The sequence below is a fragment of the Amphibalanus amphitrite genome, unplaced genomic scaffold (assembly GCF_019059575.1).
Source record: "Amphibalanus amphitrite isolate SeventyFive unplaced genomic scaffold, NRLGWU_Aamphi_draft 000091F_arrow, whole genome shotgun sequence".
In the NCBI taxonomy this organism is placed as follows: Eukaryota; Metazoa; Arthropoda; class Thecostraca; order Balanomorpha; family Balanidae; genus Amphibalanus; species Amphibalanus amphitrite.
This window is the reverse complement of record NW_024881587.1, coordinates 85,587-111,034: the sequence shown is the minus strand read 5'-3', so window position 1 is coordinate 111,034 and position 25,448 is coordinate 85,587. Positions and strand designations below refer to the sequence as shown.

The 25,448-nt window shown below is 49.3% G+C and overlaps 1 protein-coding gene across 1 annotated transcript; it reads right to left on the bottom strand.

Annotated features, from left to right (window-relative positions):
• Window positions 1–1,265: 1,265 nt before the first annotated feature.
• Window positions 1,266–23,738, bottom strand: LOC122380080 (TWiK family of potassium channels protein 7-like). The gene is made up of 3 exons (XM_043362877.1): window positions 23,520–23,738; window positions 7,017–7,574; window positions 1,266–2,477 (listed from the first exon to the last, which is right to left on the bottom strand). Exons 2-3 carry the CDS (start codon window positions 7,435–7,437, stop codon window positions 1,804–1,806), a joined length of 1,095 nt encoding a protein of 364 aa, XP_043218812.1. The 5' UTR covers window positions 7,438–7,574; window positions 23,520–23,738; the 3' UTR covers window positions 1,266–1,803.
• Between the last annotated feature and the right edge of the window lie 1,710 nt (window positions 23,739–25,448).

Below are 25,448 nucleotides of genomic sequence, written 5' to 3'. Positions count from 1 at the left end.
AGAAATCGGGAGAAGCACCACGTTAGATGTTCATTTCGTGGGACATTTTTATTTGTTTGTCCTGTGCGCTCATTTTGATGCTGAATAGTAATGGGTAACCTCAGACGAACTGAGACAGCAGACAGTACATTTCAAAGACTACCGGAGATGACCATTGACCAACCACTGACTGGTGTCACCCGGGGCGCGATATCATTGGAGGGCTGCGAGCCCATCTGTCGCTGGCAGGACCTGAGCGGTCCCGCCGGGTGAGTCCAAACGCCACCGGTCTCTCAGGCACCTCTGCCGGGTCCCAGGTGCCGCTGGATGCTTCAGGCGCCGCTTGGTGTCCCCAGTGTCGCTGGGTGTCCGGGGTGCCGCTATGTGTACTGGGTACGTATTGGGCGTCGCGGGTGCCGCTGGGTGTCCCGGGTGGTGCCTCTGGGTGTCTCATGTTCCATTCAGTATCCCTGGTGTCGTCCCAGGTGCCTTGTGTGTGTTTCTGGTGCCGCTGGTGCCTCGGGTACCTCTCAGTGCCGTCTGGTGCTTCTGCCCGTTGCCCCGGTGCCGTCAGGTGCCGTCAGGTGCCGTCACCGAGTGTCGCCGGTCGCGCATGCCTGGGAGGGGACCGCGTGTGGCGGCGGCTGGCAGCGGCGCCGCGGCCGCTGGAAGATGGACGGCCACTGACTGATGAACGGGCCGCCGGCCGCCAACGGTTGGCCGCGCCGCCCGCTGCCGAGCCAATTAGAGCGCGTGCCGGGTCAGACGGGCCGACCCGGCCGCCCGTTTGAGCCGCGCCGACCGCCACCCCACCGACCTTAATGGCCTCGCTGACCCTCGGGGTCAAATAATATACGATGACCCTAATGGACTGTATGTTTCAGAGGGTCCTACATTAGAAAGATGAATCGAGGGTTCCCGTTGATTCCTAAGTTCAGGTGGTCCCCAGGGGCTCACTGTCTCACAGCAGGTCCCCAATGGGGTAGTACTTCAGTAATCAGTACCTCCCGGATTCCATCGCTCTCGATGCCAGCCCCGTTCACAGCTCAGTGCCTCCCCAAGATCTGACAAAGAGCGGCGGGACAGCAGAGCGATCTGAACGGGCCACGCTCCATCGTGTAAGGGCGTATATTTGGCTCATACAAATCGGTTGCGGCTCGTCTAATGGATAGCTATCACAACCGGGGACGTTGCACGGGTGGTGGGTACGTCTAAAATGAGAGCCGGAAAAAATCATGGACGGTTCGAGCATTGCTACGGGGCCAAGAGTAGACACGCGACGCTAGAGCTAACAAATCATTGTCAACGACCCGGATAGGTCATTCACCATCTGTAGACGGCGTCAGTGGCGCGGATAAAAAATGTGCCGTGACGCGAGAGGTACCAGAGATGAGTGAGTCTCAGCGACCGCGCTGGCCAAGTATGTCACACACACGCGCGCGCAGCACACACACATACAGACCCGCGGCCGGGGTGGCTCCATCCGAGTTCTGGCGAGCGTTTGGTGAGTCTGGGAAGCTCGGTATCCGGGCCCGGGACTCGTCATACCATGGGCATCCGGCGGTGGACATCTGACGGACGTCGGTATCACGGTCATTGGTGGCGATAGTCGGGAGCTGTGAGGCGCACTCTGGTTCCGGCCCGCTACCGCCGAATCGGCTCTGGTCCGTCGCTCTCCTGTCCAGAGGTCGGCTCTCTCTCTCTCTCTAGAGAGGAACGTTCACCGCTCGCCGTGGCGTTAACCTTCCACCGCTCACCGATCACCGTTCATCGTCCCCTGTCTCGGCCACCCGACCACACCCTCTGCACTGGCGCACACGACACTCAGCCCTGGCCACGCAAACAGCCGAGACAGCGCGCGCACGAGCGTACCTTCTGTATCACTTCCTCCTGCATCAGATTGAAGCACATGGCAATGATGGCCATGCCGAGCATCAGGTACATGGAGGTGAGCACGAAGCCGGTCTCGACACTGCCGGTCTCGGAGCGGATCGAGTCGCCGGGCACGTAGTCGCCGAACCCGATCGTACTCAGACTGATGAAGCAGAAGTAGCAGCTGGTGAGGAAGTCCCAGTTCTCCTCCAGCCGCGCGAAGAACATGGCGCCGCCGCAAATGTACACTGCCATGATGATGAGACACATGGAGATGGGCACGGTGACGGTGCTGAGGTCCAGCTCGGAGGAGCTGCTCGAGCCGCTCGAGGAGGCCTCCTCGGAGCTGGCCGCCGCCGGCTGGCTGCGGTACGAGCCGAGCTCGTCGGGCCATCGCGGCGCCTCCTCGTCCTCGTCCCGCGGCTCGGGCTCCGGCACCGGCGGCCCCAGCACCTCTATCCGCGCCGGCCGACACTTGCACAGCTTGGCGTACAGCCACTTAAAGCTCTGCGCCAGCACGCTGCCAATGTTGGACAGGTAGAGCAGGAACAGCGGGAACCCGATGCACGTGTAGAAAATGGTGACGATCTTGCCCATGCTGGTGCGAGGCGCGATGTTGCCGTAACCTGCGGAAAATGGAAGAAGGGATCAGGGTCAGAAAGAGGCAATCCGTCAAAGAACAGATGAATCGGCGTCGTAGCAGTATGACGACGAAACTACGAGCCCCGACGCGCCCAAAAATGGTAGAGCATCCCACCGTTTCAGCTTAAAGTTTAAATTATAGGTAACCTACGGGGAGCGGAGTTTAAAATTTGACAGGACCAACCAAAGTCACAATATATGACAATTTTAGTAACATAAGTGATCCGAAGATACCAAGCTAAAGGAAGACCAGCGGATTGTGTTGCTCATGTCAGAGCACGGTGCAAATGCAGCCCGAGGAAATGAAACCAGCAGTGCCAATGTTTTCATCGTTACAGGTAATTTTTCTGCAAAATGAGCAAAAATTCGAGTGTATTCGGCATTTTTGATACATTCATTAAGTACAGGCACATTTAATTCTCATGCATTAAACATTGACTATAGCGAAAACTTCGCTGCGCACCGCCCTTCCGCCATTCGCGCTCAATACTCTAGCTACTGCCCATAGATGGCAGCAGTGGCACGCGCCTGGAAGCATGCTGTGCCGCCCATCTCCAGGCGTTGCGGCACAGTATACCTACCAGTCTGCTAACGGCGAAACGGCTACCCGAGGCAGTTCGCCGTCATGCCGGTCAGTGTTTAAAATATTTCTCCTATAGTTTTGTAAGTACCTATTCATCAATGCACGTATATAGCTAAGCTGTAAATCTGTGATCATGTTAAAATTGTGAGCTTCTGTGATGTAAGAGACTACGTTATTGCCCGCTACATATAACATAAACTTCATCATTCTCTGCTAAATACCTACCTAAACCTGACGGGCCTTCCTACAATACAAGAGAGATGTAAATGTGCAACGCATGGCTCGCTGCTGATACTTAATAGAAATCCGTCTGTCTCTGCCATCTATGGTTACTTGTTCCTCTAGCTGCAGTACTGAGACGTCAAACTCGAATGTCCGTTGTCCACCACGCAAATAGCACGCATTCATAATCGCCTTCTATGGAGCCTACTTCTATTGCTCAGTTCAATTAGGAGAATCGAGCCAGCAAATTTAAAGAATCACATAATTACGAGCGAGCGAGCGTAGCGAGCGAAGTGAGTCTTTTCAATATAACGGAAAAATCTCAGTATGAGCGGCCCGGCCCGGCCCGGCCCGGCCCGGCCCGGCCCGGCCCGGCCCGGCCCGGCCCGGCCTGTAACGCTTTTGAGAGGCTTATATCTCAGCAACCGCTGGACCGATTGGCCTGCGGTCTTTTTTGTTGGGTAGCCCCATCCCTTCTACCCCGTAATTGACTACTTTTGATACATCTCAGTGACCGTCGTGGCACGTGCCACGTGAAAAGTCAAGGGTGTTCAAGCTGTTTTGCAAAAGTAGTGATTTTGAGAGGCTCATATCTCAGCAGCCGCTTGGGCGATTGACTTGCGGTAATTTTTGTAGAGTAGCAGCATCTCTTCTACCCAAAATAGGATACTCTCGATGTATGTGGGTCACCCCCAGTGCACGTGCAAAATACAACAATAAGAGGTGCCAAATTTGTTCCCATTTCAGTAGCTCGGTAATTACTGGGGCGATTTCGCTGAAACTTGGCATACAGGTAGGCACCCACCAGGCAATGCATTCCCATGTGTTGCGGTTAGGGTGCTACTGCACGTGCGCACGTGCAGGGGGCGTTTCCAGATCTCGAGAACGGCTGGGCCGATTGCGCTCAAATTTGGCACACGGTTGGGGACCAGTTAGTAGGGTGCCGTGCAAAAGTCATTTTGGACCCCGTTTGCACGTGCGCACGTGCAGAATGCCGCTTCCAGATCTCAGGAACGGCTGGGCCGATTGCGTTCAAATTTGGCACACCGCTAGCGACCGGTTAGAAGGGTGCTTTGCACAAGCCCGTTGGAAGCACCCTCTCGCCCTTCCGCACGTGCAGGGCTCACTATCACGCTCGCTCGTTCTTCGCCCAAAAGGCGTTTTACTGGTAATTTGTAGTGTAAATGCATTCGATATTTAATGAACATTAATTGAATTAAGTGTTATCATTAGTTTGAGCCGCATCCCTTTCAGTGTGTCATTCTAACCTAAAACGATGTCCAATAAATGCCAATAAATCCTGCAAACACCGGTTATCCCTCGGCTTGAGACGACATCGCGCTGTTATGTTGGGATATCCATGATATATCCTATCCTTTCGTTACTGAAATCAGGGAACAAGGCAGCCTAGCCGTGCATAAACCAGTTGCTAAGACGAATGAAGATAATATCCCCGCAAAGCGCTGTACAGTGCGGTGTGTTATGAGACACGTTCTTGGGAAAGAATTCAGGCCTGCTAGGACTCATGAGTTCATGTGTCACCGCATTTCTAGCACAGTGCTTAGAATACCGTCTCAATTGTGGGGACCTTGGACCCTTACGGTTCGTACGTACTTCACGAGGGACGTATCTGTCAAGTGTGCATAGTGCTTGGCGCAACATCAAAGAAAATGCAGCAGCAAATATTTTAACAGCATTATGTTAGTTAAATTATTATCCACTGATGTAGTCTATTTCATCAAGCTGGGACTTGACTAGCGTCAGCAGGATAAGGGGAGACGGCCAGGCAGTTTTGGCTACCAAGTGCCGGTGGAGTGGGCGGTCGGTCCGACTGCCCTCTGATTCGTAGTAAAAAATGACGTCAAACAATATAATGCGAGCCCAGGGGCCCATTAACGTACAACAGTTGCACAAATATCTGTTCGAGTAAAACAGAAACAATAGAAGCATACCTAAATATAACTTTTTACTATAAACATTTTTGTAGACAGTTAGGTCGTGGAGAAACCCGCGATTGTTGATCGGTTATACTAAGTTTGCGTTCGGTTATTTGCACACACTCGTATCCGGCCCCGGCTGGAGTTCTGGGTATTCCGCCAGATCACATCACCAAACGCTCAATATCACAAGCAGACGCATTTTAGAATGGCATAAATATACAAACCAACCGCCGTTTCAACACCTACGCCACATCACTGGCACATGTTACCCAAGCAACTCATTCCGGGCTATCGAAAGAGTGGCGGTCGGCACCAAAAGTAAACGGTTAGCTTAGGATCTAACATTAATTTTGGGGTAGGTATATCGGCAAAGGACAGATCCGTTGGCCATACCTATGTGATTTGAATTGTTGTTGTTAATGTCTTTGAGTTCATGAGCCCGTGGCCGCTGGCATCCAACCCCGGTTCCATGCAAAGGACACCTGACATGTCGGCACCTCGCAACTTGTTACTCATCATTACCTCACGAGAAAGACACAAAAAACAAAACCCTTGTTAAAGAAAAAATGAATGGCACGGAATATCTGTGTTTTGGTTGGCATCCCAGTCGTTTTGTAGCCGCTGCCTATAGAGCTCTCCGCGCGGATGGTTCAGCCCAGGGCGGTCGGTGCGGCCCGGTGGACGGGTCGGCGCCGGGGAGCGGGACGGCGCCGTCCTCCCCTTCCGTTCGCCACTCCTGGCGTCTCCTTCCCTCTGAAAGAACCCCTGACGAGCTGCATGCCTGCTGGTGCCCAGAATACCGTGTTTTATGTGCTGTGTTGCCGGCGAGGCGCGGCCGGCGGGGTCTACAGCCCTCGACCTGCCATCGACCCTGCCAACATAACTAATGGATGATGCACGGCCGCGTCTTACTGTGGGGGCGGTGGGCGGCGGCGGCGCCGGTGGGCGGGGACAGCCGCCGCCGCAGCCTCCTCGGATGCGGCCTGGCGGCTGTCGCACGCACTCGGCGCACCTCGCCGCCACCCGGCCGTCCGCGCGGCCCCGGCACCGGCGGCGGGCGGAAGTCAGCACGCCGACCGGCCGGCTCAGCTGGCGACCAGCAGCAGTCAGCTGAGCCGACCTCGTGACGTCAGGAGGGGCGCACCGTGCCGCCAACTCGGCCCGGCCAGCCCTCAGGGCCGTCCTGACCCACTCTGCCGGCTAAGAGCTCCGAGAAAAACCCTGCCCGGCGGTGGCTGAGCTCGACACCGTACTGAAGTGTCCGAGTTGTTCCTCGCGCCGTGGGAGCGAGCGGTTGGACAACAATGGAGATGTTAGTCGATCCGGAAGATGACATAATATTCAAGTTTTAATGATAGCATGAGGATAATATGTGTGTTATAAAACTCCAGCATGTCTTCACTCAGAAAAGAAACACCTATCCGAGCAAAGTACCATTACCGATAGAGGTACATCATTGTCGGCGTCGTCTCCATTCAAACTTTTTATTTTCGGTAAATTCGAAGGATCCGCTCAATGTAATGTTGACCAAAAGGACAAGCGGTAATTGATCTTCATCATAGGGAAGTGAAAAAAGAAACCATTCAATGAACTGAAAGATTTTGAAAGGTCATGGTCATCAGACTTACGTAAGCGCTGCATCACTACAACATGGCCTAAAAAACGCATTTTCAGGGGACAGGAGGGCCGAGGGGTTCATACACATACAAGGCAAAACCTTCATTAGGCCGACTAGCAGTCACCAACTAGCAGCGACCAGCCGTGGAGTAGGTACTCACCGATTGTGGTCATCACGGTCAGCGAGTAGAGGAAGCCTCCCGAGAAGGTCCACTGGGAGGCCACCTCGGCGCGTCCGTCATATCCCTCCCCCACGGCCTTCACGATACTGTTCTGAAACTGCAGGATCTTCTCGTCCACCATCTCGGTCCAGTTGCCCTCGAACATGACGTTGAACGTGTAGGTGATCTCCCACAGTTCGCGCACCGTGTTCCGGCGCAGTTCCACCACGTCGTCCTTTTTCTCGCGCTCGCTCTCGCCCTCGATTTTGTTGAACACTATGGCCCCTATGATGGCGTAGCCCAGGAACAGCGCGATGATGCCCACGTTGCTAAAGACGAATGCCACAAAGCCGCGGCAGCAGTCTTTGAACTTTTCGCCGGAGGTTTTGTCGCGGCGGCGCGCCCGCCTGCGGAGTGCCATGCTACAGCTGGCCCGCCATCGGTCGACATATTAGCTGGGTCGCCGCCGGCGGCGGCCGGCCGGGCGGCGCGGCTCCGGGGACGTCGGCACGGGGCGGCGCCGGCGCCCGCCCGACATACGGACGGCAGCCGCCCCTCCTGCAGCACACAGACACACACGCTGTCAGCTAGCAGTCACATCAGACAACTGGACCCCGCCCGACATACGGACGGCAGCCGCCCCTCCTGCGGCACACAGACACACATAATCAGTCAGCACAGTCACATCCAACAGCTGATCCCCGCCCGACATACGGATGGCAGCCGCCCCTCCTGCGGCACACAGACACACACGCTGTCAGCTAGCTCAGTCACGTCTCATAGCCGGCCTCTACCCGACGGCTGGCCCCGCCCGACACACGGACGTACGGACAGTAGCACACAGACACACGCACGGTCAGCCAGCGCAGCCATACCAGACGGACGGACTCCGACCGGCGCATACGGACGGCAGCCCATACAGCGCGCACGATTGTCAGAATCCAGCAGCCAGCTCTCAGCCATTACAGTCACGTTTGACAGCCACAGAGACACATGTAGAGCATTGGACAGTGGACAGTAGACAGCGCTATCATATCTGACAGCCGATATACGGGCGGGGTTAAGCTGTAGTGATGCAGAGCCTTCCACAATGGACATGTGTGTTTGGACGAAATTCTAACAGCCACGGAGGTCTAACAGTAGCATCTAGTCAGCCGCGCTCTACTTCACCCGACGAATTGGAGAGCTGCATTCCCACTTGTAAACAGGCTATCATACAACACTGATTTGAACGTGAGATGGGCAGTGAGAATAAAACAAACTAAATCATCTAAAAGAATCGATATATCTTGACAAGTTCTACCGGTGCCAAACATGCTTAACTGAGCTGTCCACCGTCGGATGACATAAATATGACGACACCAGCCCCGGCGCTGACCTGGGATCGCCATGAGGACCATTCAGATGCGGACACACATTCCGAACATCCGCGCGGCACGAGCCCATGACACACATGTCAGGTGTCAAAACTGACACACCGCGAATAGTCCAACCCACCATGACGCACACCCAGGCGGGCGTCAAAACTCAAAACCAACGTGCACAACAAACAGCATTATTGCGAAGAAGCGTGCAGATGCCTCGACGAGTGAGTCATTATTCTATTCATTATATAACGACAGGTTAACTGATATCATTGGCCAACAGTGCAGACACTTAAAGGAAGGTCACTGGCTTGCATCTGTATCGCTCAGGGCGCCGGTGGTAGCGTGATTTCATTTTGCTATGTTAAATCGTTACCCGAGCCCATGGGCTAAATATGAACCAAGATAGTACAGAGCAAGTAGCAGAGCTGGGCATTGCGCAACTTAGGTCCGCAACTCCGCAACTCCGCAACTTGCGGACTACCCTCTTGGTAGCCGAGTTACGGATCGGCTACCGTGCCCAAAAAAGTTGCGGAGTTGCGAGTTGCGGAGGCGAAAAATTATAAAGCGCAACCGCTACCGGGGCCGCCACCGCCGCGCCGGCGCCTGGCGGTGGCGCCACTGCACCCTTTGCACTGCACTGCACATGTTTCTAGCCTAGTTTTTTTTTTTTTTTAGCTGATTTCGAATTTAGCAACCATTTGAGCATTAACAAAATAGTTTTAGTGCCTTCGTAACATGTTACGAGGCTTTCAGTAGTGGTTATTGGTTGACACCTAGGTACTATGGATAGGCGGTAGGACGCCTACTGGTTGACCCGACCTGACCCGATCTGGCCTAAATGCGTGAAGACATTATCTGCGATAAAAACAAACATGAAATTCATGGTCAGCGCCCCGAAAACAAAACCATAACAGTTTCACTTTACGAAGATCTAGCAGGTCCCGATTTTCCCGACTTTTGGGTCATTGACCTGGCCTGAAAGTTCAATCAATGACCTAGGACCTTATAATTGGGTATCATCGGCTTCCTATCGTCACGGGCAACACGCTCGTCTTTTCCGCGAAGCTCTAGCTCGATCAGGTGCCGAACGGCAGGGGAGGGGTCCAACCGACCCCCCTCCACACACACACACACGCACGTTAGACGCTGTAAAACACCGCACACAGGCGAGTGTTAAGTCAAATTTTATGGTCGCCAGCACGGGCCGGGGTGAGGGGTCTTTGGACACCCCTCCGTAAGGTTTTCCGCAGATATATAAAAAAGGCGGCGCGCAGCGCAGCTGTTTTTGGCACAGCTATTATTGCATCCTTTCCACACATTGCATCAACATGTCAGACCCAGGTCGCCTCAGGTCAGGTCACCAGGTCAAGTCAAGTGACCCAATCTGCGAAAAAAAAATCAAACACGCGCCCTAGCTACACCCATTGACCAATCACTTTGAAACTGTCTGCATGTGACAAGGGTAACAAGATATACAAGGTGTATGTCTCATATTTTTTTATATTTGTGACCTAGGGTCATGTCAACTGAAGACCTCCCTATTATAAGTCAAATAGAGAAAATACCTACAACTCGTCGGGATTTGCGTCAAAATGATCCCAAACAACTAAAACATGCATGAAGTAACGCTGGCAGGTCATTTAAGTCGACTGGTGTCGCAATGACCTGCGCATTGAGCATTATAGGTCACGTGGCGTCATCAGTCACCAACAGTCAGGTCACCAACAGAGGTCGACCAAAGGTAGGTACAAGCTGTGAGATATAACACTTCACTTCAGGACTAAAACTGATAACATGGGAACCTAATAGAGGTGGGTAGCGGAGTTGCGGAGTTGCGGAGTTGCGAGTTGCGGTTTTACAATCTGCAAAATAGTTACGGAGTTGCGATTGCGCTTTGGGTACCTCAGGTTGCGGAAGGTAGCGGTAGCGGTTTCCGAATTTCGGTAGCGATGCCCACCTCTGGCAAGTAGTCTACGAATATATTAAAAGATAATTACATAAGGTTAAGCAGAAAAATTCATAAAGTTAATGAAACTTAGTTGATGTACCTAACTTTATGTAGTTGCCTTTTGATATTTTCGTAGACTGCTTGCTCTGTTCTACCTATATGCTTGTCCGTACTATACATTGTCTGTAGGTACTATGCTTACACTGTTTTTTATATGTACTCGTATACATCAACAATATGTGACCAGGGCCCAGGGGAGGCAGTAGGTACCTTTATCTCAACATTTTTTTAGCCGTTGAACGTTGCGGTGCAAGAAGCGGCTGTTGTATGCATGTAAAAAGGCCCAGATCCGTTTGCTAAGCTAGAAGTTCATTTGAGACTTGATGCATTTTAATGGATGCCGTCATCTCTGGTGACCACATTACAGCATTATAAAACAAAGATTGTCATTGCGACCCATAGAGAAGCCGTAGATAAAGCACCACCATCTCGGCTGGCCAACATTTGGCCGCATCTCAGTTCACACCGGGAGCGCACCAACCAACATTTGGCCGCATATCAGTTCACACCGGGAGCGCACCAACCAACATTTGGCCGCATCTCAGTTCACACCGGGAGAGCAACTGTGGGGGCCGACGTAAGACCGCCTATATTAACCCTCGCATGTGTGCGGCGTTTGCCAGCTTCTAATGTGTGGGGGGGGGTCGGTTGGACCCCCCCGCCCCCCCTTGCCGTTTGGCCCCTGATCGAGCTAGAGCTTCGCGGAAAAAACGAGCGTGTTGCCCGTGACGAGAGGAAGCCGATGATACCCAATTTTAAGGTCCTAGGTCATTGGGTGACCTTCCAGGTCAGGTCAATGACCCAAAGTCGGGAAAATCGGGTCCTGTTAGAAAGTCGTAAAGTGTGGCTGCTAAGGGGTTTTCGGGGTGCTGATCACGAATATCGTGTTAGTTTTGATCACAGATGATGTCTTTAAGCATTTAGACCAGGTCGGGTCAGGTCAGGTCAGGTCAACCAGTAGGCATCGTGACGGGTATTCGTAGTACGTGTCAACCGCCTCTGACAGCTTCGTAACATGTTGATAAGGCACCAAAACTACTTCGTAAATGTTCAAATGGTTGCTAAATTCGAATTCAGCTCCAAAAACTAGCCTAGAAACATGTACAGCTCGAAAAAGTGAACCGAGGTCACCCGAGGTCACCAAAAGGTCAATGACCTGACCTGACCTTCAGGTGACCTTGACACCCACCCTAATGCATGGAAGCAACATCAAATCACATGTTTGAACGTTTGAAACCACGAAAAGCTTGCAAACGCGCGGCTAATGCGAGCCGACATACGCAGAATCGCGATTCCGGCCAAACATGGTCTCGGAAAAGAGGTCACAGGTCAAAGGTCATTTGGGTCAGGGTCATGAAATTTTCAGGGTAGGTGTAAAATTGATCAATGTGAGGGTACTGAAAGTTTCGTCGCGATCGGCCGCTTTTTACGCGAGTTATTCGCGAAAAACCAGCGAGGGTTAAAATATAACATTTCCTGCTGTCAACTAAATATAGATACGTGATGAGATACATTTTTTTACTAGTTACCCAATCCCACTTCCTTCTTATTGAGCGGATAAGAAAATATTAATACATTGCTGTATTTTGTTGGCATTTTAACCGGGTTGATTTAGCGATACACCGATATCTTCTTTCTGCTTCTGACATGAAACAGAGAGCCCGATGAGAGCCGTACGCAGGTGACCGGAAGGTTAACGTCAGCTAAAGTGCATGGCAAACAGCGCCCGACATACGTTAGCGTGTTGGGTGCTCCGACGAAAGCAGTGTTGATCTTGGAAGACGATATCATTACCAAGTGACCACAATCCAGCCGGCATTGTCATGTACCAATCAAAATAATTTGTCGATTTAGGTATAATATACCACAACGTAAAGCAGATTCACAGCCAAAGCGCAAAAATTAAACGATGCCTTTAAATTAAAAAGGCCTTTAATTAACAAAGTTAACCAATAATCTGAGGATATGATAATCGGCCGGGAAGTGACATCGGACTGGCGTGAGCCGGTGTCCCGCTACACGTGACCGTCCGTCTGGCCTGAGCTGCGGTGTGCGCCGGCCCGGCCCGGCCCGGTCCGAGCGCCGCGCCGCGCCGGCTGCAGACACCGTGCGGCGTTTATTTTCGGTGTTACGCCGTGGCTGGCAATGTTGGGCGGGTGGGCCAGACGCGGCCGGCAGTGCGGCAACAAAAGTGGCGCCCACCCGGCCCGGCGGCCCCGGCGGCGGCGCGCCCGCGACCCCAGACACGGCACTCAGCCCCCGACCGTCCCCCCCCCTCCGGCCCTCATCGAGGAGAGAACACGTTGAGCGGCTCTCCTGGTAAAAATAAACACTTGACAGGGCAGTGTTGGACCGCCTGCGGGGCACTCTCGGCCCAGCCTCCTCTCTCGCTCTCTCGCCTCCCCATATTCGCTACCGCTCTTCCGTTCTGCCTCAGGGTTTTGGTGTTCCACTTCACCTTGCACATATCACTCCTCTCTGTCTGTCTGTCTGTCTGCATCTGTCCCGTCCGTCCGTCCGTCCGTCCGTCTCCCTCCCCCCTCCCCCTCTCTCTCTCTCTCTCTCTCTCTCTCTCTCTCTCTCTCTCTCTCTCTCTCTCTTCTTTAGCTTATCAGCAGGGTGTACGGCTGCCACTCATCACTTGGCACTTGCCACTCATCATTTGTGACATCATTTCCTATACATCATTTCCTATTGAACAGAAATCTTCACTGTACATATAGCAAAGCGAAAGCTTGCACCGGTATGGATAACTTATAAAGAAAAAAAATGGTGGCTTGCATGTAGCCATTTGAGTAGGGAATAGTTCAATTAGCAAAATGAGCTTGCAAATAAATGCTTTCTTTTCAAGCAGCTTCAAGTGAAAACGGCACGTTAATAAATTATGTTTTGAGATTTTAGGTTAGTACAAAAATTGAATTTATACATTCTGACATCATAAACCTAGCTATGTCCGTAAAATGTAACACAAATAATAAAAACATGAGCGGTAGGTAGGTAGTTATGGATAGGTACTGATGGATCCAGAACGGCTTACCTACCGCTAGATGCTGATGGAAGAGCCATGCTCTCCAAAAAGGTTTCCCGATTTCCAAAAAACGCGCCAGATTTCGCTTTCATTTGTGCTGCTGTGTGGTTTACCCTCGCACTTGTAAAGGGTCGGATGGACCCCCCCCCTCGGTTTTTGCGACTCGCGCAAAAAGCAATCCATCGCAACGAAGCTTTACCTGCGCATGACTAGGAGCTCTATAGAGCCCCCTCCCGTTTTTCTGCAATAGGTATCTTCTGACTTCTACATCGCTTGACGTAGCAACACGAAACTTGCAGTACCTTCAGTGGCATCAATTTGACACCTTTTTATCAAATTACAAGTTCCTAACTACCATAGATCGGCCGAAAATGACGTCAGAGTGACGTTATGTCGGCCGATTTTGATGCAAAACATTGAACTACGGTAATCGCTCTCAAGAGCTCAGTTTTTAAGGTAGATCCGATTTATTTACAAATTGCACGAGTAGACTGAAAATACACGTGGTTATCAAATTGCTGTCTCGGATGTTCAAAATTTTGAACATTTCAGAAAAAATACACATGCAATTACAAAATAATATATTTTTGATTTAAAAAAATCATTTATTTTTATTCTTCGGAAAAAAACAGAATATATGTTACAGTAATAGTCACCGATGAACTACTCTACAGAGTTGTAGCGAAATATCTTCAAAAATGGCTGAGTTGTACAGGGTGTCTCAAAAGTTCGTTTACAGGTACCAGCCATGCTTTTTTGTCAATAATTCTGAATCAACAGGAAATTAACAGTCGAAATTTTGCATGGGAATTGGTGACAACCTTCCTCAAGCAGCGATATTGTTTTCAAGTGCATTCGACCCTTCATGAGCTCACAAAAAGGGTTCACCTCAGACCATGGGTCAGGCACGAAAATGTAGGTTGCAAAGTCGGGTATGTTGTGAAACTCTCTGTTTCAGGAGTAATGGGAATGGTTAAGTCGGAAATGACACATGGCTAAGTGTCGGCGAGGATGAGTGCAACATGATGATCATCTCATAAAAACGGTGGCTAAAATTTTTGAAGGACGAAACCATGCGAGACTAACGGCGTTTTGAACGACCCTCGCACGACAGCAGACTCGTGTTTCGGAAAGCAGCTGAAAATGCGGTCATAACTATTGAAAACTGGCAAGAGGGTCACAGACAGAGGTTACCCATTTTCAAAAAGTGCAGGTCATCGTAAAATAAAGACATATTATAATTTAAAATTGTTTATAATATCTATAACGCTAATTTTTTGGGACAATAACACAAAAATCGTCAATGCCAAGGACACCTGACCCTCCAAAAGTGTCAGTTATTGTAAAATTTCATCTAACGAAGTTTCAAGAGGCAGATCTGCAGCGAATAATTTTCTTTTAAACACAAAATCCCGATAAAACCACACGATGGACAGGTTTGGGCCGTTTACAAAGCAGAACATCTCCCGAGGAAAACACTCCGCAACCGAGCGAAGGTCTTGGCATGGGGAATGACGAGCGCTTGGAATTTGCAAAATTTGCACAATGTGTCTGAGAAACAGACGTCCGACACATTCTGCTACCATATGATGCGAAAAATTTACTCCTGGTACTTCCCGTTTGTTCAGGACTGGGGTCGTTTTGAAAAGGAAAATGGCGCTTGGGATGTCGGCGCCAGTCATTCATGAAGGAGTTAGCGCCAGAGAATGCCTACAAAATACTCAAGAATGGTGTCGATGCAAGCTGTCGGCTTTCAGGGAAAATCAGATGTTGCCGGGGAGCTAGTCAAAACTAAATCCGACGCAGAAACTGCAGGGGATTCCCCTGCAGGAGCTTGAAAGCTGGTAACCTTTTATCAGCCTCCGGCAGCTGACGGAGCAACAAAAATCGGTATGGGCAAATATTTTTGGAGATACAGCAAAGGGGTTGGTTTCCAACCTTCTTAATCAGTTGTCAAAGCATGCATATTTGTCTAGTGTACACACAGACACCAAAACCTTATACTTTTGGCCGGTTCTTATATGCTTTATTGGCATGGGAAATGTGTGAACGAACTTTTGAGACACCCTGTACGCATTAATCATTATAGTCAAAATTTCACGATTCTAATTTTTTCAAATCCATTTTCAGTACGTTTTGACATCGTAGTACAGTAATATAAATGGCGCCCTTGTGTTGCTGATTTAGCTGAACTCGAACTGCATCTGATAGACACCCTTCTTCTGGAAAATTTCATTTTCAAAATTTGACCTTTGTTGACCTGAAAGTGACCTGACCTCAGCTAAATGCAGCTGAAAATAACCTCAAATAACTCTGTTTTCGAAATCTATGAGTGAAATGGACCACAAAACATGCGTCACGTGACCGATACTTGATATAAAATTTTCGTGACCTAGGATGACCTGGCGTTGACCTGAAAAATTCAAAGAACAAGATCGATGTCCTCAGGGTTTCTAAGGCATATACCATGGAGTGCATAAACCAAAAATGATCCTGATCGGACTTGTTAGCCGGCGGCCAGAGCCTAAATTGTGAACAAGCCAAAATGCTGGTAATTTTTACTTTAACCTGACCTGTGAGGTCATCGGTGTCCTTGAGGTCAACAAGATTAGCTTTCATTCAACAGTTTTTCCAGGGCTATCAGACGTTATTTGAATTTTGACGATCGGCCCAGTAGTTTCGGTGATAGGAGAGGGGACTCTCTGTAGAGCCCCCTCCCCTCCCCTCAGTCACTCGCATTATGGAAAATACCCCAGTCATGCGCGGGTTAAAGTAGTACCCTCAAGTTTATCAATTTTACACCTACCCTGAAGATTTCATGACCCTGACCCAAATGACCTGACCCAATGACCTCGGACCTTAAAATTGAGTAGCATCGGCTTCCTCTTGTCACGGGCTGCACGCACGTTTTTTTTTCGAGAAGCTTTAGCTCGATCAGGGGCCGAACGGCAGGAGGTCCAACTGATCCCCCCCCCCCCCTCCTAAATCATTAGACGCTGAAAAACGTCGCATACGGGCGAGGGTTAAAACATCTCTATTCCATGAAAATTGTTGAGTTTTCTTTTCATGCAAAGAACACGATGCGGTTTCGTCAGTTACAGGTGCTTTTGCAAGGGTCAAATGCCCAAAATAACCCACGGCCCACCCCTTGGATACAGCAGTGAATAGAGAAAGCGATAGGGATAAAAACCCAGGCCAGAATTACGTCATATGAATCGTATCATATCATACGGTCATATCGTAATTCATATCATATCATCATTCATACTCGAGGGCAGCGCTTTTCGAGGAGCGCTGTGGCCCGAAGGTTTGCACTTTGAATTGTGAAAAACGCCCGCCCACCGCAAAACGCAAACACCGCAAAACGCGCAAAACGCACGCCCGAAACGCCAACGCAAAGTTCGCAAAAGATAAAGAAACGCCCGCCCGCCGCAAACCGCAAATAAAAAAACGCAAAAACGCCGCAAAACAATAAAACCGCCCGCATCGCACGCCCGCTAACCGCCAACCGAGAACGCCTAAAAATCGCCCGCCCTATCATCATTCATATCATAGGTACGTGAAAAGTCATTCGCTTTTCACGAGACAAATTCCCAAAGGAGCTTATGCTCACGACCTAGCCCGTATCTACATAGTACGTTACGTATAGTCAAAACGACAACACCACCGCGTCCGCTGCGCCGTCTGTCGGCCTCGCCATTCGTCAGTCACCTACATCTGCGGACTGCGACTGGTTTTGGACTGTGGCATGCAGCGACAAAATCGAGTCTGTCAGGGGTGTTGCAGCTCGGCTATAAATACTCGGCATTAGGATGGTTCAGTCGCTTTTCACTCTCTATTTATCCGGGTACCAATTTGTCAGGTGAGACGTGTTGGCCACATGTGATTAGCAGCGAGGATGATGTAATCGTGAAGCATCTTTGTCTCCGATGGGACAGTTTGATGCCATGACAAATGAGCACTTTAAATTTATAATATACCAAGAGCGAGAGCGAGAGCGAGAGAGAGAGAGAGAGAGAGAGAGAGAGAGAGAGAGAGAGAGAGAGAGAGAGAAAGAGAAAGAGAAAGAGAAAGAGAAAGAGAAAGAGAAAGAGAAAGAGAAAGAGAAAGAGAAAGAGAAAGAGAAAGAGAAAGAGAAAGAGAAAGAGAAAGAGAAAGAGAAAGAGAAAGAGAAAGAGAAAGAGAAAGAGAAAGAGAAAGAGAAAGAGAAAGAGAAAGAGAAAGAGAAAGAGAAGGAGAAGGAGAAAGAGAGAGAGGATAGAAAGAGAGGGAGAGAGTGCGAGAGGGAGAGAGAGATAAAGAAAGAGAGAGAGAGAGAGAGAGAGAGAGAGAGAGAGAGAGAGAGAGAGAGAGAGAGAGAGAGAGAGAGAGAGAGAGAGAGAGAGAGAGAGAGGAAGGGAGAAAGAGAGGGAGAGAGAGACTCTGTGGTATGTCTGTGGTGTGCTGACTGCTGAGCATGACGCACCACGTTATCATTGCTATCATACAAGTAAAACGCCTTTTGGGCGAAGAACGAGCGAGCGACATAGTGAGCCCTGCACGTGCAGAAGGGCGAGAGGGTACTTCCAACGGGCTTGTGCAAAGCACCCTTCTAACCGGTCGCTAGCAGTGTACCAAATTTGAACGCAATCGGCCCAGCCGTTTCTGAGATCTGGAAGCGGCATTCTGCACGTGCGCACGTGCAAACGGGGTCCAAACTGACTTTTGCACGGCACCCCACTAACTGGTCCCCAACCGTGTACCAAATTTGAGCGCAATCGGCCCAGCCGTTCTCGAGATCTGGAAGCGCCCCATGCACGTGCGCACGTGCAGTAGCACCTTAACCGCAACACATGGGAATGCATTGTCTGGTGGGTGCCTACCTGTTTGCCAAGTTTCAGCGAAATCGCCCCAATAATTACCGAGTTATTAAAATGGGAACAAATTTGACACCTCTTATTGTTGTATTTTGCACGTGCACTGGGGATGACCCACATGCATCGGGAGTATCCTATTTTTGGTAGAAGGGATGCTGCTACCCTACAAAAATTACCGCAAGCCAATCGCCCAAGCGGCTGCTGAGATATGAGCCTCTCAAAATCACTACTTTTGCAAAGCAGCTTGAACACCCTTGACTTATCACGTGGCACGTGCCACGACGGTCACTGAGATGTATCAAAAGTAGTCAATTACGGGGTAGAAGGGATGTGGCTACCCAACAAAAAAGACCGCAGGCCAATCGGTCCAGCGGTTGCTGAGATATAAGCCTCTCAAAAGCGTTACAGGCCGGGCCGGGCCGGGCCGGGCCGTTCATACTGAGATTTTTCCGTTATATTGAAAAGACTCACTTCGCTCGCTGCGCTCGCTCGCTCGTAATAACTATTTGGAAAGTAAATACAGAACATGTCACAGAACCGCATGAGTGCCGTAAATCATGCTTTGCTAACTGTTCTTGTCCGCGGCCAAATGTAAACCAAACCAAACGCTTCTCGTTGGAATCGAGAGTTACGTTTCGATATTCCATTCCACTTGCTGTGTCCCTTTTCAATTGCACTGCTTTGCACGTGCGAACAAATGCGTCCTATTCTTCAAGGATTGTGTGAATGCTGATGCAGAACGTAACTATATATCGCAGCAGGCTTGGTGGCTTGGCGTATCCTGGGATTGAGAAGCATACATCTCCCTTCCATCTGCCCTTTTATGTCCTCGGGAGTCGGAACCAACCCATCCATGGTCCTTGACGGTATCCCCACAAGAAAGCCAGTGGATGGCATTTCCAATAGAAACATACGTCTCCGGAGTGGCCGTGATTTGAGTGGCCAGGCTCGGGGACTTGTCCCACTGGACCACTCCCGTCCCATGTTGGATGGGCTCGGCCACTGATGCGCAGTAGCCGGCGGTGGACGGACTCAACCCCACTGCCCCCTGCCCCATTCACGACCCTGAAACGTCTCATAACCCGAAAGGAAGGTTTACCTACTGAGCAAAGCACTTAAACAAAATAAGAGCTTCTTTCAGCCTTCAGGGTTCAATATAAGATTGTTATAGACACAAGAAAGTTCATGTAGATGTCAACTTTTTTAGCACACCCTGTACTTGACATTGCCGGTACCAAAATCGCTTATATCTGAGACAGAAGCATATGTCATTATAACAGAGATTTGCGAGATTATTATTTTCCCGACAGAAGGAAGGAGCTATACGAGGTGTATCGTACCTACCTACTGGAAACTTACTTCAGACACTCTGAAAACATCTTCACAGGGCGTTATAAGTTATAGCAGCCACTGCTATTCATTTTACCTTTACATTTCATTTCGGACCCACTGAAATGATGCCTTCTACACTTCAAGTAATATGTTCATTGTGCAATGTGCATCAGCATTAGTCGGAAGATTATACGCAGCATTACATTCCAGAATCAATGTTATGTAGCAACTCATGTTTAGAAAGCATTTCGTTTCAATGACTTCGAAGCAGAGATGTTCGTGAGGTGCAACTTACGTCGGCAAGACTTGGTGTTTTACTATATATTAAATTGCGAGTAGGTAGAACAAATCTTTTAAACGTCTTGCCGATAGGCGAGACGTTTAAAAGCCTTTGAGCCGTTTAACCCTCGCCCTGGCAGGGCATTTTTCATAACACGGCCTGGCAGGGGGGGGTCGATGCGACCCCCCCCCCTCGCGATTGGCTCCTATGGCACCTAGAAACACCAAATTTGGTAGGTAGGTGGGCCCCCCGGAGTTCTCGCCCCTGTGCAAATTTGGTTGCTCTAGGTCAATATTTAGGGGGGTTTTGGGGGGTATAAATGTAAAAATTTCGCTAAAAACAGGTCAAAAGTTTTTCGCTTATAACTTTTGATCTAATTAAGATAGAGCAAAAAGAAAAGCACCAGTGAACTCAGCACGTCAAGGCGCGTCGAATGATATACTTTTTAGCTTGCTTAAGTGTACTTAAAGTTTTTCTTAATTTTTAAGTAAACTTTAATTAATCAATTAAGTTCAACTTAACCAAATTGCATCATATCGCATATCATTCGATTCGGCTGATCACCAGGAACACAATGACACCATTTTTTAAGCTCTAGCGTCATTATGTGCCAAGTTATTGGCAAAAACGTCATTTGACCTCAGTTGACCTCATTTGACCTGACCCATGGATAAGTACACCAAACAAAGAAGCACCAAGTGACCTGTTGTTAAGCACTGTGGTTTCAAAGCACAAAAGTGATAGAACGAAGCGGATATCTCCAGTATTTTCCGAATTTAGTATTTTCCCATAGGCTTAACATTACGACGTAATGACCTCTAACTGACCTCAGGTCAGTGACCTCGAAAAACCCGAACTATATGTTATACAACTCGGTGAACTTAGCACACCCTGAAAGTTTGAAGGAAATCAGTCCAAAACTGTGAGCTGGACAGGTGCATAAAGAAAGTTGAAATTTGACCATGACCTTGTACCGGTTTTTCTGACCTGGTGACCTGACCCAAGGTCACCCGGACCTGAAATTTTCAGGTCATATGTAAAAAGGTTGCCCCATAGGCTGTGCCAAATTTGGCGGCGCTGCGCGCCGCCGTTTTTACGCTATCTTCGAAAAACCTTAGGGGGGGGGTCGCATCGACCCCCCCCCTGCCAGGGCGAGGGTTAATGATTTTATCCCGTACCAACGGTATCTTTCGGGGCTTTAAGGTAAAAAATACATTTCATGTAAAAAATACGGCATATTTCAGACTAGACGAAATGTCTACTAGACGTTTAACAATTCGTCAAACGTCTAGACGTTTAACAAATAAGTTAAACGACATCTGATAATTTTCTCTCTTTGCACGTGAAGCAATGGGGCATTCCACGTCAAATCAAACACCGAAATCCGTCATCCCCTTCGATTTTTCTGAAAATTTGTAGGCAGACTGGGCATGGTTCAAAACTGAGTTACGTATAATATTTTCGAAATTTGATAACGTATCGCTGAGATATAGGTCATCGAATATAGCGAAAAATGCCACACATCAATTTTTTAAATGGATATAACTCTGGTTCCTTTTCTGGTATCAAAATGATATTAACAGGGTCTTATAGGCAATTGATAAGGCTTTGATTTTTAATTATAAAATTAAATTGAAGTGACCTTGAAATGCAATTGACCTTGAATTAAAACAGTAAAATTTAAATAGCAAAAAACACGTCACCTTCGATTTGGGTAATTTTTACATATTATGTCCGTCATAATGTTCCTAACCATCTGTGAAAAAATTGGAGTGGACCATTCATAACTTCCGCGGCAAACGCCGTTTTTCAGAGTCAAGACATGCTTGCTTGTGTACACTTTCTGAAATGAATGATTGCTGATTAGTGATATCCCAAACTCTGCGAGAATGGAAATGCATAGTCATCGTAGTCAAGCATTCAAGGCAAGCATTCATCGTAGTCAAACCATAGTAAAAGTGTCTCAGGCAAACGGTATTTTGCGGTGAATTTTGAGCCGTGTGGAAATGCATCATGAAGTAAATTCAACAAAAACATTATCACCCAACGATATCTTCACGTCTTTTGATCTTCACTATACGAAAGAACATACATTTTTTTAAGATTATGGGGAATTTCTAGTTAATCCAATAATAAATATGGCAGTTAGAGGCCTGCTAAGAGTAAAATGTCGCCGGCTGAGGCGGGCTCGGCCGATGCGGGAAACGCAGCAATCACAATTTTGTGTTTACTCGTCCATATTTCAATTGTTTACCAACCGATTTTCAAAATTCTTTCACCATAAGATTGCCTGTACATTTCTTAGTCTTCTCACAAAATTTGACGCGAATCGAACGTAATCAGCGGTAGGGAGCGCGATGTAAAGACGGAACCTTATAGGTATCTTGGACGGAACCGTTCCGTTCCGTCCCGGCACAGTCTACAATTCAGGCGGCGCGTAGCGGTCGGCGCCGGTTGCCGAGTCGCCGCGTCGCTGCGGCGACAGGATGTTCACTTTACACCGCTATTACTAGAACAGTTGTGAACCGATTTTCTTATTGCTTGCACGATGAGATGTCCAATTCAATTCTTGACAGGTAGCCATAATTAATTTCGCATTAATCTTATGAGATATTGGCGAAAAACAGGAGGGGTGGGCGAAATTCGCTCTTCCCCCTCCACTGCACGTGCTAACATACGTTTGCATATGTGCAATTTTCTTCAAAACTTATGAATGGCCCACTCTAATTTTTTCACAGCTTGTTAAGAATATGGTAGGCAATAAAATATATGAAAATGAGCCAAATCGAAGGTGACGTGTTTTTTGCTATTTCAATATTTGTGCTTAAGAACAGAGTTAAGCAAATTTCAAGGTCATATATTTAAGTAGGTGCAATTCTAAACAAATGGTTAAGAAATTACCTAAACAGTAAGGTTTATTTCATTCAAATCAAACATGTACAACCAAAGTTATGGTCGTTCAAAAATATAAAGATTCAACATTTTGTAAAAATTTGATGCCCTATATTTAGACGACCTGTGGTCAGAATGTGCAAAAAACATCAATGTAATGTCCGGGGCCACACAGGAACTCGCTCACAAATTTATAATGAAATCGCTGATGGTAAGGTGCAAAACATCCGGTTTTTGTTCGATTTGACGTGGAATGCCCCAATTGTAAACACCGTCTAGTGTCTACGGTACGGGATAACTCTATTTACAGGAGTACCTTGATATGCTTACTAGTCAAAGGCAAGATAAAAGCTAAAATAATTTCACTTGTTGAAAATTCTTGTTTGCACAACAATTGGTTCGTCATATAATCTACTGCCCGGCGCCCATGGTCCCATCGTGTTACAACTCACACATACGCATTAGAGTATGAGACAGGTTTGCTTACGAAAGCCACAGCATTGGTAACATGACCCTGGCAGCGGGCAAACACCGGTCCGGCCGCGTGGCGGACCGGCGCGGTCGCGCTGCGGTTACTCCAGCTGGCAACTCCGCTGCGGCTTTTTCCACACAAACAGACGGTCTCGGTAAGCAAACAGTGCGGCTAGGGGCGTGGGAGCGTGTGCGGTGGTCACCGGCGGCTGCGGGCCGCCTCAGCCGTCCGCCGGCCCTCTGCGGTCAGTCCGCCGCCCGTCGCTCACCTCGGCTCGCTCCCGGGATCCTGTTCCGGGAGCAGCTCCGAACGGCTCCGCTGCTGCTCCCAGCTGCGCACGCTTCGAGCTCGGGCCACGTGCCGCAACGCAACCGCCCACGCCACTTGCCTCACCCGCACCTGCCCGAGTTTCCACTGGGGCAACGCTCAAAAATCCTACCGGAGCACCTATAAATAGTGCTGTCCTCGCGGCGTCGGCGCGACCACTAGATGTCGCTGCCAGGGCGCCGGTGCGGCCGGCCGACCGCGGCGCCCCTGGCGGCCCTCGGCGGCACCGTCGCGGCCCCCTGGCCGGCCGCCCGCCGCCGACCCCGGGACGAATCCCGGGCGTAACCTGGGAGGGCCGGCACCCCCGCCCTCGGTTCGGTCCTTCAGTAACGAGTCGACCATGAACTGTGCTGACGTATGCTTATGTTGTGCGAGCCTTGATATATTAAAAAAGACTCATTTTTTTACCACGAAAACCTTTAATTTCATCGGAGCCGCGTCCGATGAAATCGTCTGCCGTCAAGATTGGCAACTTCACCGACCATCGTTTCGTACTCTCCAGATTGAACACAGGTGCTTTAAGCATCATTGGCAGCATTATCAAAGCTTATTTGGCCTTGCAAGTCAGTTTGGTAGCTCCCAAATGTATCGGTTGTTATCTAGCCACGCTCAGGCGCTACATAGGCCTCTACATAGGCTAGAGAGTCCTGCCGTCCGGTCTCAGCCCTGCGTGAACCCTCTTATTTCACAAACACAGCCCAGCGTGCCCTTATCTTTCACCAGCTCGGGCTCTCAGCCCCGATGAGCGCTCTTCGCGAGCCACCCCAGCCCCAGGGTCCCGACTCTCCACCAATCCAGTCCGGGGGACTGCCGCGCAGCCACATCCGAATTCCAGTGCGGTGAATGTGCCCTGTGCCAGGCGCCGGGAGGGGAATCTCGGACCCGCCGCCGGCGAATGCCGAACGACTTACTGGCAGCCTGCCAGAATGGACACGCTGAAACGAGGAAAAACAATCACAATAGTTTCCAGATGATATAATGAATGAACGAATGATAGACGTCTATCGGTCAAGGTAAATGAGGGGTCGTCTTCCGCTAATCCAAAAAGCGTCTTCACGATAAGCCAAACATACGAGTATGTGCTGTTTATGCTTTATACTCATGTATCGAAGCAAAACTAGATTACTCCGATCCCGATGTTAATGTTATAGCGTGTTTGGAGTTCATTTACGGCACTGTTCGGCTAGCTTCCGACATGGTAGTGGTACCAATTAATAGACGTTATTTACTATAACATTAGCACTGTTTGTCAACCAAAACACTCCCTTTTTACACCACATGTGGTAGCTTGCTTGCCACATGAATAGCAATTCATGGAAGTGATTTCATCGAGTGCCACGGTTCGGTTAGCCTGTTATAACAGGTTATGGTTAAAAAAGTGAAAGGGCTTCGTGTTCCTACTTCAAAGGAAACTCTGCCATTAAAATAAACTACTCTAAGGCTCTGCCAAACGAGCCGCCGCCGCTCCGCTGAATGGTAGGCTGTGCCGCATTACAGCTGCGCTCGACGGCACAGTACGCGTATCAGGATTCAGGCGTCCATTCGATGACACACGTCAGCAGCGTATGGTACGCGTAGGGGAGAGTGGGGCAAAGCAACCACCTCTTCGCTTCTTAAAGGGACCCTCCCACCTTCAAAAAAGTTTATGAATTGGCATGAAAGTGATGTCGCTCGGTTCAGAAAGAGCGAAAACGAATATCTACCAAATTTCACCGAAAAATATTCACCGGTTTTCAAGATATTAGACTTTTACTTTTGTTTACTTTTTTGGAATCTCCGCTGTTTCTAGCGACTTTATTTTAGAAGTGCGGCGTTTGCGGCAGATGTTGCGTGCAAATAGCATATACCACCGGCATATTTACGTCTGGAC